A 14,323-nucleotide genomic window follows, 5' to 3' on the forward strand; every position below is an offset into this window, starting at 1 on the left:
ACCCCGTGTTTAGTGTTTTAGTGAAATTCATTGAGGCAGAATTTACATTCAGTAAAATTCACAATTCCATGAGTTGGGACAAATGTGTATAGTTGTGTAACCATCACCATAAGCGAGATATAGAATATTGCCATCAAGAAGTTCCCTCACGTTCTTTTGCTGGGGCAGTCAGTTTCAGCAACTTTAGCTGGGCAACGTGCATATTTGGTGACCCCGAACCAGTCCTTTTCCTCATCCCATGCCCTGGTGACCTCTGGCTTCTGTCTCCATGCTTCAGTCTTTTCATGAAAATGATGTGAATGGGCTCATACTGTAGCCTCCTGCATCTGGTTTCTTTCTGTTAGCACGTGCTTCTGAGACTCATCCGTGCGGGTGCATGCAGGCGTCCACGGTACAGACATACCACACTTGGTCTGTCCATTCACCCACTGACTCATTTGGGTGTTTCCAGCCTTTGGCAATTATGAATAAAGTTGCTATAGACTTTTTCATACAGGTCTTTGTGTGAACATATGTTTTCATTTCCCTTGGGTGAATACCCAAGGTGAGTGGGATTGCTGGGTCATATAGTAAGTGTATATTTAACTTTATGAGAGACTGTCAAACTGTTTTCAAAAGGCTCTACCATTTTGCATTCCCATCAGCAATGTGTAAGAGTTCAAATTGCTCTGAATCTTTGCAGATACTTGGTAGTTTTGGAGGGACTGGGAAGGAGGACAACGGGATACCCGGGGTGCTGGTACTGACTTTCTTATCTGAGTGGCTACACAGGGGCTCTTAGTGAAAATTCATCAAGCTATAAATCTGTACATATTCTTTTCTGTATGTAAAATAATCCTCAATAAAAAGATTTTTAAACTATACAAGATACCTTTGAATAATTTTGCTAAATTAGTGATGTGTTGAAATTTAAAATGTGCTTTTTAAAAATTGAAAATGTCAGTGTAAATCTGTAGCAAACTGCTTTTGTAATCTCTAAAAAATTTTTCCAGCTATCCATAGTAAATATCTGAAAAGCAAATTAATATTTCTGAACATTGCAACTGACAGGTCAGCAGGATCAATCCAATAATGTGTGTATATAATTATATTCCTATCCTCATGAATGATCTATTATTATTGTAAAAATTCTCACAATTTCAATGTCCTCAATTTTGTGTTTGGAGTGTAAAAATGACTGTAAAGTGTAGAGCGTGAGGGGAAGTATTGGTCTTGTTTTCTTCCTTAGGAGCAATGGTTCAGCATTCACTAAGTCCGCACTCACGGCAACTTTATTAAGCATAACAACCACAAGTCATGAGAATCGACTGTAGGATAAACTGAGGCACAGAGTGGCTAAGCCGCTTGCCCACTGTCACTCAGCTAAAAAGTAAAGCAGTCAGGATTTGAAGCCTGGCAGTGCTCTGGCCCTAACATTTACGTGGGGGGGTCTCGCATGGTCTTACATTCAAATGACATTATAAATCAACAGCTAAAAGGACCAAGCTGAGTTTGTTATTTAACCATTTCTGCATAGAAAGAACCCGAGGGCATCTGTGCCCTGAGTCACAGCATGAGGATTTAAGCTTATCCTTCCTTCTCTGTCTTTAATTCCTCTGCTGCCATCAGAATCAGCTCGCCTGGCCTGCTTTATTGCTCATAATACTCTGCACAAGCAGTAACATGGTTCCCAGAGCTGTGCTCAGTGGGCCCAAGGTGCCAGGTGGCCCCAATCCACTGAAAGTTGCCAAATTCCCCTATGAGAGAATGAGTTTCCCTATATTCTGGACCACCTCAACAAGGTATTTCCACTGCTGTCTGAATCCATTTCCTTGCAACATTCTAGACTGGGGGTTTGCAAGCATATTCTGAAGGGCCAGGCAGTAAATATGTTAGGTTTTGGTAGGCCATACAGTCTCTACAGCAACAACTCAACTCTGCCCTTGCAGTGCAAAAGCAGCCAGATAATACATAACAAAGTGGTGTAATGATATTCCAATTAAAGTTTATTACGAAAGCAAACACTGGGCTTCCCTAGTGGCTCAGTGCTAAAGAACTTGACTGCCAATGCAGGATACACGGGTTCAGTTCCTGATCCGAGAAGATCCCACCTGCCTCCAAGCAGCAGAGTGGCTAAGCCCATGCACTGTAACTATTGAGCTTGTGCTCTAGAGTCCAAGAAGCACAGCTGCTGAGCCCACGTGCAGCAACTACTGAAGCCCGTGTGCCCTAAAGCCTGTGCTCCACAATAGAGGAGGCCACTGAGATGAGAAGCCTGCACGCCACAACTAGATAGTAGTCCCTGCTTGCTGCAACTAGGGAAAAGTCCTCGCTGCCACAAAGACCCAGCAGAGCTAAAAATAAATAAATAAATAAAATTATAAAAGCAGACAGAGGGTCAGCAGACCCTGCTCTAGACCATGAGCTCCTTAAGAAGGAAGCTTGTGTCTTATCTTTGTAATTTCAGCCCTAGTGGTAAAAACTGTTCCAGTTTTGGCAAAGAGGAAATGAAACACAGGATCACAGAAGCTGGCTTTGAGGAAGGCAAGCACAGAACTATAACTGGTTGCTTGAGTGTATTTTCACTTGTGAATTGAACAGAGATGCTGCACTTTTCATGTTAGATTGGAGCTAGTTGGGAAAATTCAGAGAAGGCAATGGCACCCCACTCCAGTACTCTTGCCTGGAAAATCCCATGGGTGGAGGAGCCTGGTAGGCTGCAGTCCATGGGGTCTCGGAGAGTCAGACACGACTGAGGGACTTCACTTTCACTTTTCACTTTCATGCATTGGAGAAGGAAATGGCAACCCACTCCAGTGTTCTTACCTGGAGAATCCCAGGGACAGGGGAGCCTGGTGGGCTGCTGTCTATGGGGTCGCACAGAGTCGGACACACCTGAAGCAACTTAGCAGCAGCAGCAGCAGCTGGGAAAATTAAAGCAAACACAAATCAAAGGAGCTTGTCTTCATGAATCCTCCCATCTGGTCTACATCTCAGCAAACCTATGTCTTTCAGAGTAAGTTCTACACAACCTGAAACCATGGGGTACTGGGTGGTGCCACCCTAACTTGAGTTTCTGGTGCTCCCAGGGCTCACAGCTGGCTAGCTGACCTTGTCATCACACACTCCCAGGTTTCTGTGGCCCATTTAGTTTCTCAGCCCAGGGCCCTGCTGACTGAAAAAAACATACAACCTACAAGTTGAGAATTATGTTTTATTTGGCAGACAAAACTGAAGACTTAAGCCAGGGATACAGCATCTCAGAAAATTCTGAGATACTGCCCTGAAGAGGGAAGGGAGGAGCCAGGAGATATAGGAGTTTCAGCAACAAAAACCAGGGAGTTGGAACATCAAAAGATCACTGGTAAAGAAAACCAGGCATCTCAAGTCAACGATTTAGTGCTTTTCCATGTATCTCTGTGTTGTGCTTAGTCACTCAATCATGTTCAACTCTTTGAGACCCTATGGACTGTAGCCCACCAGGCTCCTCTGTCCATGGGATTCTCCAGGCAAGAATACTGGAGTGGGTTGACATGCCCTCCTCCAGGCAATCTTCCCAACCCAGGGATCGAACATATGTCTCCTGCATTGGCAAGTGGATTCTTTATCGTTCAGGCACCAGGGAAGCCCATACAAACAGGCATTCTTTTTTAAAGTATTATTTTCCATTATGGTTTATCCCAGGAGATTGGATACAGTCCTGTTTATCTATTCTAAATGTAATAGTTTCCATCTACCAAACCCAAACTCCCAGTCCACTCCCTCCCTCCCAAAGCCTATTTCTTTTTTTTTCCAAACTCTAAAATTTATTTTTTTTAATTGGAAGATAATTGCTTTACAACGTTGTGTTGGTTTCTGAGGCACAACACCACACATCAGCCATGTGACAGTTATTCAGTTGTGTCTAACTCTTTGCAACCCCATGGACTGTAGCCCATCAGACTCCTCTGTCCATGGGATTTTCCAGGCAAGAACACTGGAATGGGTTGCCATTTCCTACTTCAGGGGATCTTCATGACACAGAGACTGAAGCCAGGTCTCTTGCATTGCAGGCAGATTCTTTACCATCTGAGCCACCTGGGAAGTCCAAGTATACACATACATCAGCCATAAGTATATACATACATCCAACACTTCTTCCTTCATAGTTCAGTCGGTAAATCATCTGCCTGCAATGCAGGAGACCCAGGTTCCATCCCTGGGTAAGGAAGATCCCCTGGAGGAGGGCACAGCAACTTAACTCCAGTATTCCTGCCTGGAGAATCCCATGGACAGAGGACCCTAGCAGGCTACAGTCCATGAGGTCGCAAGAGTCGGACATGACTTGGCGACTAAACCACCACCATCAATACCTCTTGAGCCTCTGTCTCATCCCTCAAAGCCTATTTCTAATAAAGGTCAAGTCCCGTCAGCTTTATTCTGTATTTCATTCTGCCCCACTGTTATTCACGGCTCACAATTAAAGAACATTCTGTGAGCCTCAGTTTCAGCGTCTGTAAAACGGGTGCGAAGCATGCCACAGGGTTGCTGCTGCTGCTGCTGCTGCTGAGTCGCTTCAGTCGTGTCCGACTCTGTGCGACCCCATAGACGGCAGCCCACGAGGCTCCCCCGTCCCTGGGAATCTCCAGGGAAGAACCCTGGAGTGGGTTGCCATTTCCTTCTCACTGCGGAGTAAAATCACTGAACCAGGCTCAGGGCTTGGCGCGTGCAAGCACTCAAGACACACGGATGGCCATCTCTATTACTTAGTCCCAGCGCTGGCCCTTGGGCCTGGATAAAGTCTGTGGGATGGGGGCGGGCACGTGGCACAGCCACGCCGCCGAGGAAGGTCTGCGATGACCCTCTCCGAGACCCTCGGCCGGACAGGGCGGTATCCGCGACCAGGTGGCAAAGCCCCAGGAACCACCACTTCCGGCAGAGACCAGTCCAAAATAGCCACTTCCGGCCGCGCTCGAGGTGTAACCTGAGCCGCTCCGCGGTGGGCGGGGCCTTGGGTCGGCCACGCCCCTCACTTCCGGCTCGCCTCCTGCAGCCCCACTCGTTTCGGGGATCGGGCTCCGGGGTCGTCCAAGGCTGCCCCGCCCACCCGGCACGCCCTCCAGTGACGTCACCTCCGGGGCGGGGCGGGGCGGGGCGGGACCGAGCTGGGGCGGCTGCCCTGAGCTGTCTTGGCATCGGGCTCCGCGGCTCCGCTGCCGGCCACGTCCCCACGCCGGACCGCGGGCGCTTTCTCCCCGCCCGAGGGCCGCCGGGCCGCCGCAAGGCCTGCTGCGCCCGGGTAAGCGGGCCTTCCTGCTGTCCCGGGGAGCTGTTGTCACTGTTGCCTGTACCGGCTTGGGGGCGGAGAGGGGCAGGTGGGGTGCATGGGGGACTCGAGGGGCGGAGGAGGGAGGCAGCGACAAGATGAATGGGGATACGGAGTGCACACTGGTGACGATTTGAGGTGAGGAAGGAGAGGAAGGATCGGAAGGAGGAGTCAGCTGGGGGAAGGAGCGGGGACGGGGGAGCCCAAGAGGCAGGAGGCAAAAGGGGGCCTTAAGAGGACCCCGGTCCGGGGAAGAGACGCGGCCTATCCAGTTTGGGAGTGAAGGAGGAAAAGTTGGGACACACCCGGATGGGTGGGGAGCTTAAAAGGTCCTGCCCGGCCCAAGGCTGGGCCCCAGGAAGTGTTGCCCTCAACGACAGAGTTGGCCCTTTCAGGCGACCCAGGCCTCCCCCAAGCCCTCTCTACCTGGAAGGGGCTTATGCATTTCCACTTAACCTGCCTGCCTCCCCCACGTGAGTCTGGGTATCTTAGTCTCTGCCATTAGCTGTTAAGCTAGTATGAGGAGCCAGCATCCACATGGTTTGCCATAAGACATAAATACCTACTTAGAAATCTGCCTTTAATAATATTGTTTCCCCCCGCCCCCCGCGGGGAAATCATCTCTAGAATTTCAATACAGATGTTCAGCTTATAGGCCAGACTTGCCTGATGGACAAAGGAATGTGGAATTTACCCATGTGGCCAGCAAAATTAGGCTCTTGATCAGCAATTAGCATCACACCCCAAACTCCAGAAGCCTGGAAGGAAGCAATATAATTAAGATGCTCTCCAGCGCTCCAGGTTCCCATCTGCCACAGACACACATCCTTTGGAACCCAGGACAATGTCTAAAGACACAAGCCCACATGCCTGTGTTCCTTGCGTTCTGATACCAAAGTTCAGCCAGGTGACGTGTCAGGACAGATGTCTGTGGTTTGCCCTGTGTTTGTTTCCGCAATCCCTATTCCTTGGTGTGTATCACTATTCCTTGGTGTGTGTCATTTCTCCAGCTTGGAGTCACATTGCCGCTGCCTCTGATAAGTAAGTTACTAGTGTGATGGACTGTGGCAGGTAACACTTGTGTTGGGCTCAGGAACCTGTGTAAGCCAGGAAAAGGAATTAAGCAATTTGGAGTCTGATTACAGGTAACGTGCATGCAGCACCCTGTATATCTAAGTTTCAAAAAAGTTTAAAATCAAGCCAAGATTGAGAGCACAGAAATTGGAAGTGGGAGATGTTGAGAGGCAGCACAAAGTCAAGGACCAGAGAAGGAGGATGAAGTTGACGTCCAGGGCCACATCTGAGGGTGCCTTTCTCATGGAGTGTTGCCTGGCTCCTGTCCCTTCCCTGCACAGCTCGTGAGGAACTGAGCCCTGGAAATGAGAACTCTCAGCACCAGCCTAACCTCCTATCTTTGCTCCTGGCCTGCTGTCTTAACACCATTTCCTTCCTGCTCCAAGGGTCTCTTTCTGAGACCTTGACCTGCCTAGTCATTCTACACCAGATAATGAGAATAATTGGCCAGACCCTCCTTTAAGGCTCACTAAAGCATCACTGACCCAATGGACATGAGTTTGAGCAAACTCCGGGAGATGGTGAAAGACAGGGAAGCCTAGTGTGCTGTAGTCCATGGGGTCACAAAGAGTTGGACACAACTGAGCGACTAAACAATACCAAAAACCTCTGCAGGGGAAACCAGATATTAAGTTTTGGTGGTGGTTTCTCCATCAGGCTTCCCTGGTGGCTTAGATGGTAAAGTGTCTACCCGCAATGCAGGAGACCCGGGTTCAGTCCCTGGATTGGAAAGATCCCCCAGAGAAGGAAATGGCAACCCACTCCAGTATTCTTGCCTAGAAATTCCCATGGATGGAGGTGCCTCGTGGGCTGCAGTCCATGGGGGTCACAAAGAGTTGGACACGACTGAGCTACTTCACTTTAACTTTCCATTGCGAGTCAACTTCAGTTAGCACAGGTCCCAACAGGGGAATCTTGACATTTAAAATACGGGATTGGAAGGTGGAGGCTGTACCATACCGGAGGGATGAAATCATGGCACAAGGGCCTGCTCTTGACTCTGCACAGAGGCCAAGTCCTGTCTCTGTAGTAGTGATCACCAGCCGCACTGGCTGGGGCAAGAGGCAGTGATGGGAGCCGTCAGAGGTTTCCTGAGAGACCCGTGGAGTTCCCTGAGATAGCTCGAGATATGCTCTGTGAGCATGCACATCTCGTGTATGTAATTGTGTGTGTGGTTGCACACATGCACAGGTATGATTGCACGTGTACACATGGGGCAGTGTGCGTGCTTGTGTTGCCTTGTGCACATGGGTTGAGTGCATGTGTAGCTGTGTGCTTGAGTGTGACTGCCTGTGCATGTGTGTTGCCAGAACCTTGACTCTGTGCACCAAGGCCAAACGGAGATATGGAGACAGAGTCGTGGAGGAGAAAGAAAGAGTGGCTTTCTTCCCTTGCCATGCAAAGGCGGGGCACAGTAGGCTAGGGCCTCAAGAACTGGGCCCCCTTCTCTGGTGAGTAGGAAGAGGTTACGGTCAGTCAGAGGGATGTGATAAGGAACAAGGCAGTAACTTCTGCCAAGTTTCAAAAGGGTGAGGTTGCTGACAAGATTAGGGTATATGCAGGGTGGGCCTGCTCCTAATCTTGATGAATCTGTCAGGTCCATTAGTCTTGCCTTGGTTTTCATCACTGTTCCTCCTGTGATTAGCAACTGGAAGGCAATGGCACCCCATTCCAGTACTCTTGCCTGGAAAATCCCATGGACAGAGGAGCCTGGTAGGCTGCAGTCCATGAGGTCGCTAAGAGTCAGACACGACTGAGGGACTTCACTTTCACTTTTCACTTTCATGCATTGGAGAAGGAAATGGCAACCCACTCCAGTGTTCTTGCCTGGAGAATCCCAGGGACGGGGGAGCCTGGTGGGCTGCCGTCTATGGGGTTGCACAGAGTCGGACACGACTGAAACAACTTGGCAGCAGTAGCAGGCCATTGGGAACTGAGAGAAGGTCATGGAGTCTGGAGTCTTGCCTATAAGGAATGGGGGGACGAAAAGATCTGCGCAGGAGCCTCGCAGTGTCCTGGTTGGCACATGTGCATGTGGGTGTCTGTGATTGTGAGCCAGCTAGTGGTGGTCCTCAGGCATCACCACCTCTTGTGTCTGCCGCTCTGGAAAGTGGTGAGTTTCTTGCGTCTCTTCCCGAGTGTGTATCAGGTATTCACCAATGACGGAGTCATGCCTGCTGGTTCATATCTTTACAGCTGTATCCTGGACTCCTCTGAAGTTTTGGTTGGCCCCTAGGAAAATGCCTCCCTCCTCACTGGACATTACCGCCTGCTTTTCCTAAGGAGTACTTGCTCTTTTTCAAACCCTAGATGCACCTTTCACCAGAGTGGAGCATCTACGTGGACCCCACCTGCGCCGTGGAGCGCGCCATGGCCTGGGAGTGCCCTGTAAAGCTGCCTTCGCCTCCCGCAAAGCCAGACCTCACCCTGCAAGCCCTCAGTGCCAAGCCCTCAGCTCTCCAAGGAAGGTGGCCCAGCCTGGGAGTGCACCCTGAGCAGCTGCCTCTCGTGAGTGTCCAAGGCCCGCAGGCAGGGCCACCTGCTCAGTGACCGGACAGGGAGCCCAGAAACGGCCCTGTGGGGCCTTTGCAGGGTCAGGGTGGGTAAAAGAAGGTGCAGACATCAGCGGGCCGAGACATCCAGTGACCGGGATGCCTGGCTGGTGGCGCTGCGCCGTCAGAGCCTCTGCTTTCTCTGGTGGCCCTAGACAGGGCTCCCCAGGTGGGCATGGGAACCATGTGGTCCTCTGGCCATCTTCTGTTTCTGGAAGGTTCCCTCTAGGCCTCGTGTTGAGATACCACGAGACTGTGGGAGCCCCTTGGGGTGCTGAATCTCAGCAATGTGGGGGGCGGGGGCCTCTCATAGCAGAAGGGGCCCCAGGAAGAGACCACCTGGAGGTTGTCCCTGGACCAAGAATGGGATAGTCCACGTCTGTTCCAGGGTGAGGAGCTGGACGGAAGGACGAAATCCGTTCAGCCCCCTGAATCGGTTCCTCCTGCCTTAGCTGGAACGTCAGCTGAAGCTCAGTGAAGTCCCAGAGCCAGGGGTGGCCATGTCCCACCCACTGCCTGTCTTTGTAAATAAAGTTTTATTGGGACACAGCCACACCTATCACCTGCCTAGGGTCCATGCCTGCTTTTGCAGACTTGAGGAGCCAAGACAGACCGCACGGCCCACAGAGTCTGAAATATTTGCAATCGAGCTTCTCACAGGAAAAAGCTCGCTGTCCCTGCTCTCGAGATTCGTAGTGAGGGGGCAGTGGAAGGCCCTAAGGCCCGGGGTGCATTCTGGAAGCCCTGAGATCCAGGGTTCAGATGGGGAGCACATGGGGCTTGGTGTTGGGGGTATTGTCAGTGCACTTGCTGGGTGTGACTGGCTGAAGAGAGAGCCGTTTCAATACATTTATTTATGGAGAGTCCAGCTGCATCTGCTTCAGCCGCGGGCGGGTGGGGGTGGTGTGTGAACTCTTTGTGCCTGAAACCTCCCTGGTTCAGTCCTCACTCGTGACATGGGTCTGTTTCTTCTTGGCCCACCCCACCCCCACGTGTTTCTGTCAGAACAAAGGATGCCTTTCGCACTCGAGAGAGCAGATGCAACTCTGTGGTTGGTAGGGCCCAGGGACCTTTTGACACCTGTGAGACCCCAGGAACCATGATGGGATGGTTTCGGCGGGAAAGCGCACCATGAGGCTAAACTGAAGTTAGTGACACTTGGTTAGAAGCCGGGGATGGGGGTGGGGGTGGGGGGCGTTGGGGGGCAGAGCACAGCCTTCCAGCAGAGTTTGTGCTCTGAGGGGATTTTTTTCCAGTCCTGGGGCCACCCCCCCGCCACCACTGCTCACAGGAGGCAGAAAGCCACCCCGAGGGGTCCCTTTAAGCCGGGTGGGGAACTGCAGGCCTTTCGTGTGTCTGGTGGAAGTGGGCGCATCCAGGAGGGGTCGAGGGTCAGACATGGAAGGCTGCCTTGCCATGCTGCAGCTTACTGACCAGAGATGTGTTAACGCGTCTTCTGTTACCTAAACGTTGCTGTTTAGTGGCTTAGTCGTCTCCAACTCTTTGTGACCCTGTGGACTGCAGCGCGCCAGGCTTCCCTGTCCTTCAGCATCTCCTGGAGGTTGCTTAAAACTCATATCAATTGAGTCGATGATGCCATCCAACCATCTCATCTTCTGTCGTCCCTTTCTCCTCTTGCCTTCCATCTTTCTCAGCATCAGGGTCTTTTCCACTGAGTTGGCTCTTTGCATCAAGTGGCCAAAGTGTTGGGGCTTCAGTTTCAGCATCAGTACTTCCAGTGAATATTCAGGGGTACATTTCAGTATTCGCTTCCCTGACAAATTGCCAGCCACAGGCGTTAGTTCCTGCCAAAATCCCTGGTCAGTAAGCTTTGGAATTATCCTGGGAGAGTAGGGGTTTAAGCAGCAGAGGCAGGGTGGGCTTTGTGGGTTACAGAAATCTCTCTGGCAGCTGTGGAGTGGCAGATGGCACAGGGCCAGGGTGGGGACGCTTGAAGGTGACTCTTGGGTCTGCTGGGAGGCCAGGGAGCCAGCCCGGCCGCTGGTCCGTGGAGAGCAGCACTTAGATCATGCCGGGCGAGGAGTCAGTCAGCACGTTTCCTTCAGGGCAACTTGAAGGCTCCCTTCCAAGATGTTCTGTGGAACTCCAGAGCTTCACGCTGATGGCCTAGGGTGCCTGCGGGCAACACTGCTTGTGGGGGTCACCCTCAGGGGCCCCAGTCCCCTCCCACCCGCCTCTGGGGCCTCCACATGGAGGGCCAGCCTCCGCCTCCTCCTCCGCAGCCAGCCCAGGCGCCATCCCCTCGCTGTTCCCCGACCCTGAGTCACGCTCCGCTCTGCGCTGGCAGCAGCTTGCAGTGACCCCTCTTCTGTGCCTCCCTCTGGAGGAGAGAGCCGTGTGGCTCTCGTCTTTCTGTCCTGAGTCTGCTGCCTGGCACGTGAGCGGGCACTCGCACAGGGCGTGCTGGACGAGTGGATGGGTGGCGGCTGGCTGCTCGTGGCATGTCCGCATGCGGTCAGCCATCACAGGTCCTGCAGGCCGCAGGAGACATTCAGGAGGAGGACTTGGGTGATCTCGGTAACTGGAAGTCTTTATACCTTCTCTCTGCTGCTCTTTCATAGTCTGAACTCCAGGGTGGGATGGTGGGACTCGTGGTGAAAGTGGGTCAAGAAGTGCTCTAAGCCCATGAAAGCAGGCACCGGGCCGATCCCCAGACACGTGGCTGAGAACCGGCACACCCTTCCCGCATGCCAGGCCCCGGGGACATCTGGCTGGGTTTGCACCCTGTGGCCTGCCGGAGCCCTCCCTCGCCGGGGACAGGGGAGCCCTTGCCCCCGCGTTCCTGACCAGACGCCTGCTGTCTTGACCGTAGGTCCCTCGGCCAAGCAGCAGGGAGCCCTTAGCAGCCTGAGGCGCGGCTGGCTGGGAGCCTCGGGGACCACCCAGCCTCGCTCCCGGCCCACCTGCAAGATGTGGACAGCCCTCGTGCTCGTTTGGGTTTCCTCCTGGTCCTTATTCGAAAGCCTGCACACATCCGAGCATCCACGTAAGTGAGAAAGCCACGCATCCGCTGGGCGGGCCTGCCGGGGCCCTGGGGGCTGGGCTGGGGAGGCCCGTCCAGCTGACGTGGGACCCAGCCTCTGAGCCCTGCGAGGGCTACTCACTAGGTCCTGCAAAATTTCATTTGTTCCGTAAGCCTGGTGTTTACTGGGGCGTTGGTTGACCCAAACATCACATTTAGCTGCGCTTCTCTGTGCCAGGCACTGTGCATCCCCAGAAATCTCTCTGTAAGTCCTTCCATAAAGCCGAGAATTGTGGCACGGTGTGAATATCTGGGCAAGGATTTAGCTGCTTTGAAAACCTGAGTGTGTGTTGGATAGATTTGTTTTTAAATGGTGAATCACACCTGTGATGTGAGACTTCGATATTTTGGGAATTGGATCAACGGGTGAAGTTCTGAAGTCTTCCCGTGCATTTGGGGTTCAGAAAGGAAAGGAGTTTTTTAACCACAGTGCTGAGCACCCATGTGATGGGCTGCAGACCAGAGGTGCGCAGTTAGATAAGAGGGAAACCTGGCCCCACGTCACCATCGTCCTCCCCAGCCAGCCCCACGGGCCAGAAACTCAGACCGGCTCTGAATAATCCACCTGAGTAATCCACTTCTCTAATGAGAAGACGATCATTTGTCTTTGTCCTTTTCTGACTCTTAACGGTACGCAGTCCTCAACCAGACGTGGGACCATTTGGAGAAAAACTCATCCATGCAAACAGCGACCGGAGTCTTGAACACAACAGCTGAGAGAATGACCCCGGCGACACCGTCTCCTGTCTCGCTGACCAGAGGGACTTGGGGAGGCAACCACACCTCTCCTGCAATCACAGCGGGGACAACACACAGGACAGACGTGGGCACTTCTGGGCCGGCTGGAGGGACCCAGGCCAGAGCCGCCTCCAGAGCGCCCGTGCCGCCCGCCCTGACATCTGCCTGGAGGACCCCGTCCGCACCTGGTACGCGGGCGCCCGGCAACGGCACGTCGTCTAGGCCAGCGACGGCCATGCTGCCCGCCACACGCACACTGGCCACAAGTGCCCAGCCCACTGCCACGAACCCCACAAGTGTCAGCAGCCCTGCAGGCTCACACGGTCCTCCCAGGCCCACCGCCAGCCTGACGCCCTCGAGTCCTCAAGTACTCAGTGAGTCCACGCGGGGCCCCACCATCCAGGCGCCAAGGCCAACGCCCTGGACTGTGGATGCCATGGCACAGAGGCCCACACCCACCCTCTTAAACACAACCCCGGAGCCCACCTCCCCATCTGCGGCTTCTGAGTCTACGATCATGGGCTCCACAACCAAGGCCCCCGAGCCCACCGTCAGCACAGCGGCAGCCTCCACACCTCACACCAGCCCAGCCCCCGTGGTGGAGGCCACAACCCCCACGACACGGCCCAGCCCTGCCACATCCATGCCAGGGGCCGCAGGGCCAGGCACGGCTCAGACGCCACAGCAGGCTGAGCCTGTGGCCACGCCTGGTACTACTTCCCTGGGGCCGACCCCCGGGGACTCCAGACCCACAGACTTGTGCCAGCCCAGTACCCAGGGCCGGTACCTGGTGGTCTCCAGTGAGCCCCTGGCCCTGTCCTCAGTGAACAGAAGTTTCCTCCTGGCGGTGCTCTTGCTGGGGGTCACCCTCTTCATCACGGTCCTGATCCTGTTCGCGCTGCAGGCCTACGAGAGCTACAGGAAGAAGGATTACACGCAGGTGGACTATCTCATCAATGGCATGTACGCTGACTCCGAGATGTGACCTGCGGGCGAGGCGGGCACTGCGCTCAGCCGGGCCTGGGGCCGGGCCCCCCCTGCCCTCCCTTCCAGGTTGCCTCTGAGGCCAAACCAAGTGCTTCCAGATTCTTTTGGTGCAATTTAGGAGACATGCCAGATGCTTAAACACATTTAATTGCTGTCAAGATTCCACGATCACTAAAGAGCGGCTGCTTTTTTTCATATTTATTTTTGTAACGATCATGTTGACACGGGGCCAGTGGTTCTGCCTTGGGATGGGGCTGGCGGGCCCCCCGGGGTGGGTCCTGACCTTAATTAAAGCAGTGACCCCTTTCCACTCAGACCGCGTCCCTCCGTTTGTGTGGGCTGTGCCCTGCCCCCTGCCCCCTGCCCCTGCCCCCGTCGCACCCGGGGGAGCCTTTTCAAGATCGTGGGATGGGGTGCGATGTCGACGTTGAAAGGCCCTGGATGTGGGCCGTGTCTGCTGCTCTCCTGGGCTTCGCTCTTAGGCCTGACCTTGCCCAAGCCTGGGTGGGAGGAGCCTCTGCCTCTGAGGGTCCCTGGCACCGCATGGACGTGAGCCCTTTCCTCAAATCCTTTCTCGGGACCGTGACGTGGTGGACGCATGGAGCCTGCTTTGGATACGAGAGCTGAGTGCAACACGTAGACCAC

The 14,323-nt window shown here is 53.6% G+C and overlaps 1 protein-coding gene across 1 annotated transcript; it reads left to right on the plus strand.

Moving 5' to 3' along the window:
- The first annotated feature begins 5,140 nt into the window (after window positions 1–5,140).
- Window positions 5,141–13,929, plus strand: C8H11orf24 (chromosome 8 C11orf24 homolog). Its single transcript, XM_068978353.1, has 4 exons — window positions 5,141–5,257; window positions 8,669–8,866; window positions 11,744–11,917; window positions 12,592–13,929. Exons 3-4 carry the CDS (start codon window positions 11,842–11,844, stop codon window positions 13,674–13,676), a joined length of 1,161 nt encoding a protein of 386 aa, XP_068834454.1. The 5' UTR covers window positions 5,141–5,257; window positions 8,669–8,866; window positions 11,744–11,841; the 3' UTR covers window positions 13,677–13,929.
- The last annotated feature ends 394 nt before the right edge of the window (window positions 13,930–14,323 follow it).

Source organism: Capricornis sumatraensis, chromosome 8 (assembly GCF_032405125.1).
Source record: "Capricornis sumatraensis isolate serow.1 chromosome 8, serow.2, whole genome shotgun sequence".
Classification (NCBI taxonomy): Eukaryota; Metazoa; Chordata; class Mammalia; order Artiodactyla; family Bovidae; genus Capricornis; species Capricornis sumatraensis.

Excerpts from the sequence above, each read along its gene's own strand:
- C8H11orf24 (XM_068978353.1), top strand. The coding sequence starts at position 11,842 with ATGTGGACAGCCCTCGTGCTCGTTTGGGTTTCCTCCTGGTCCTTATTC. Across the intron at positions 11,918-12,591 it reads GCACACATCCGAGCATCCAC|TCCTCAACCAGACGTGGGAC; the intron begins GTAAGTGAGAAA and ends AACGGTACGCAG.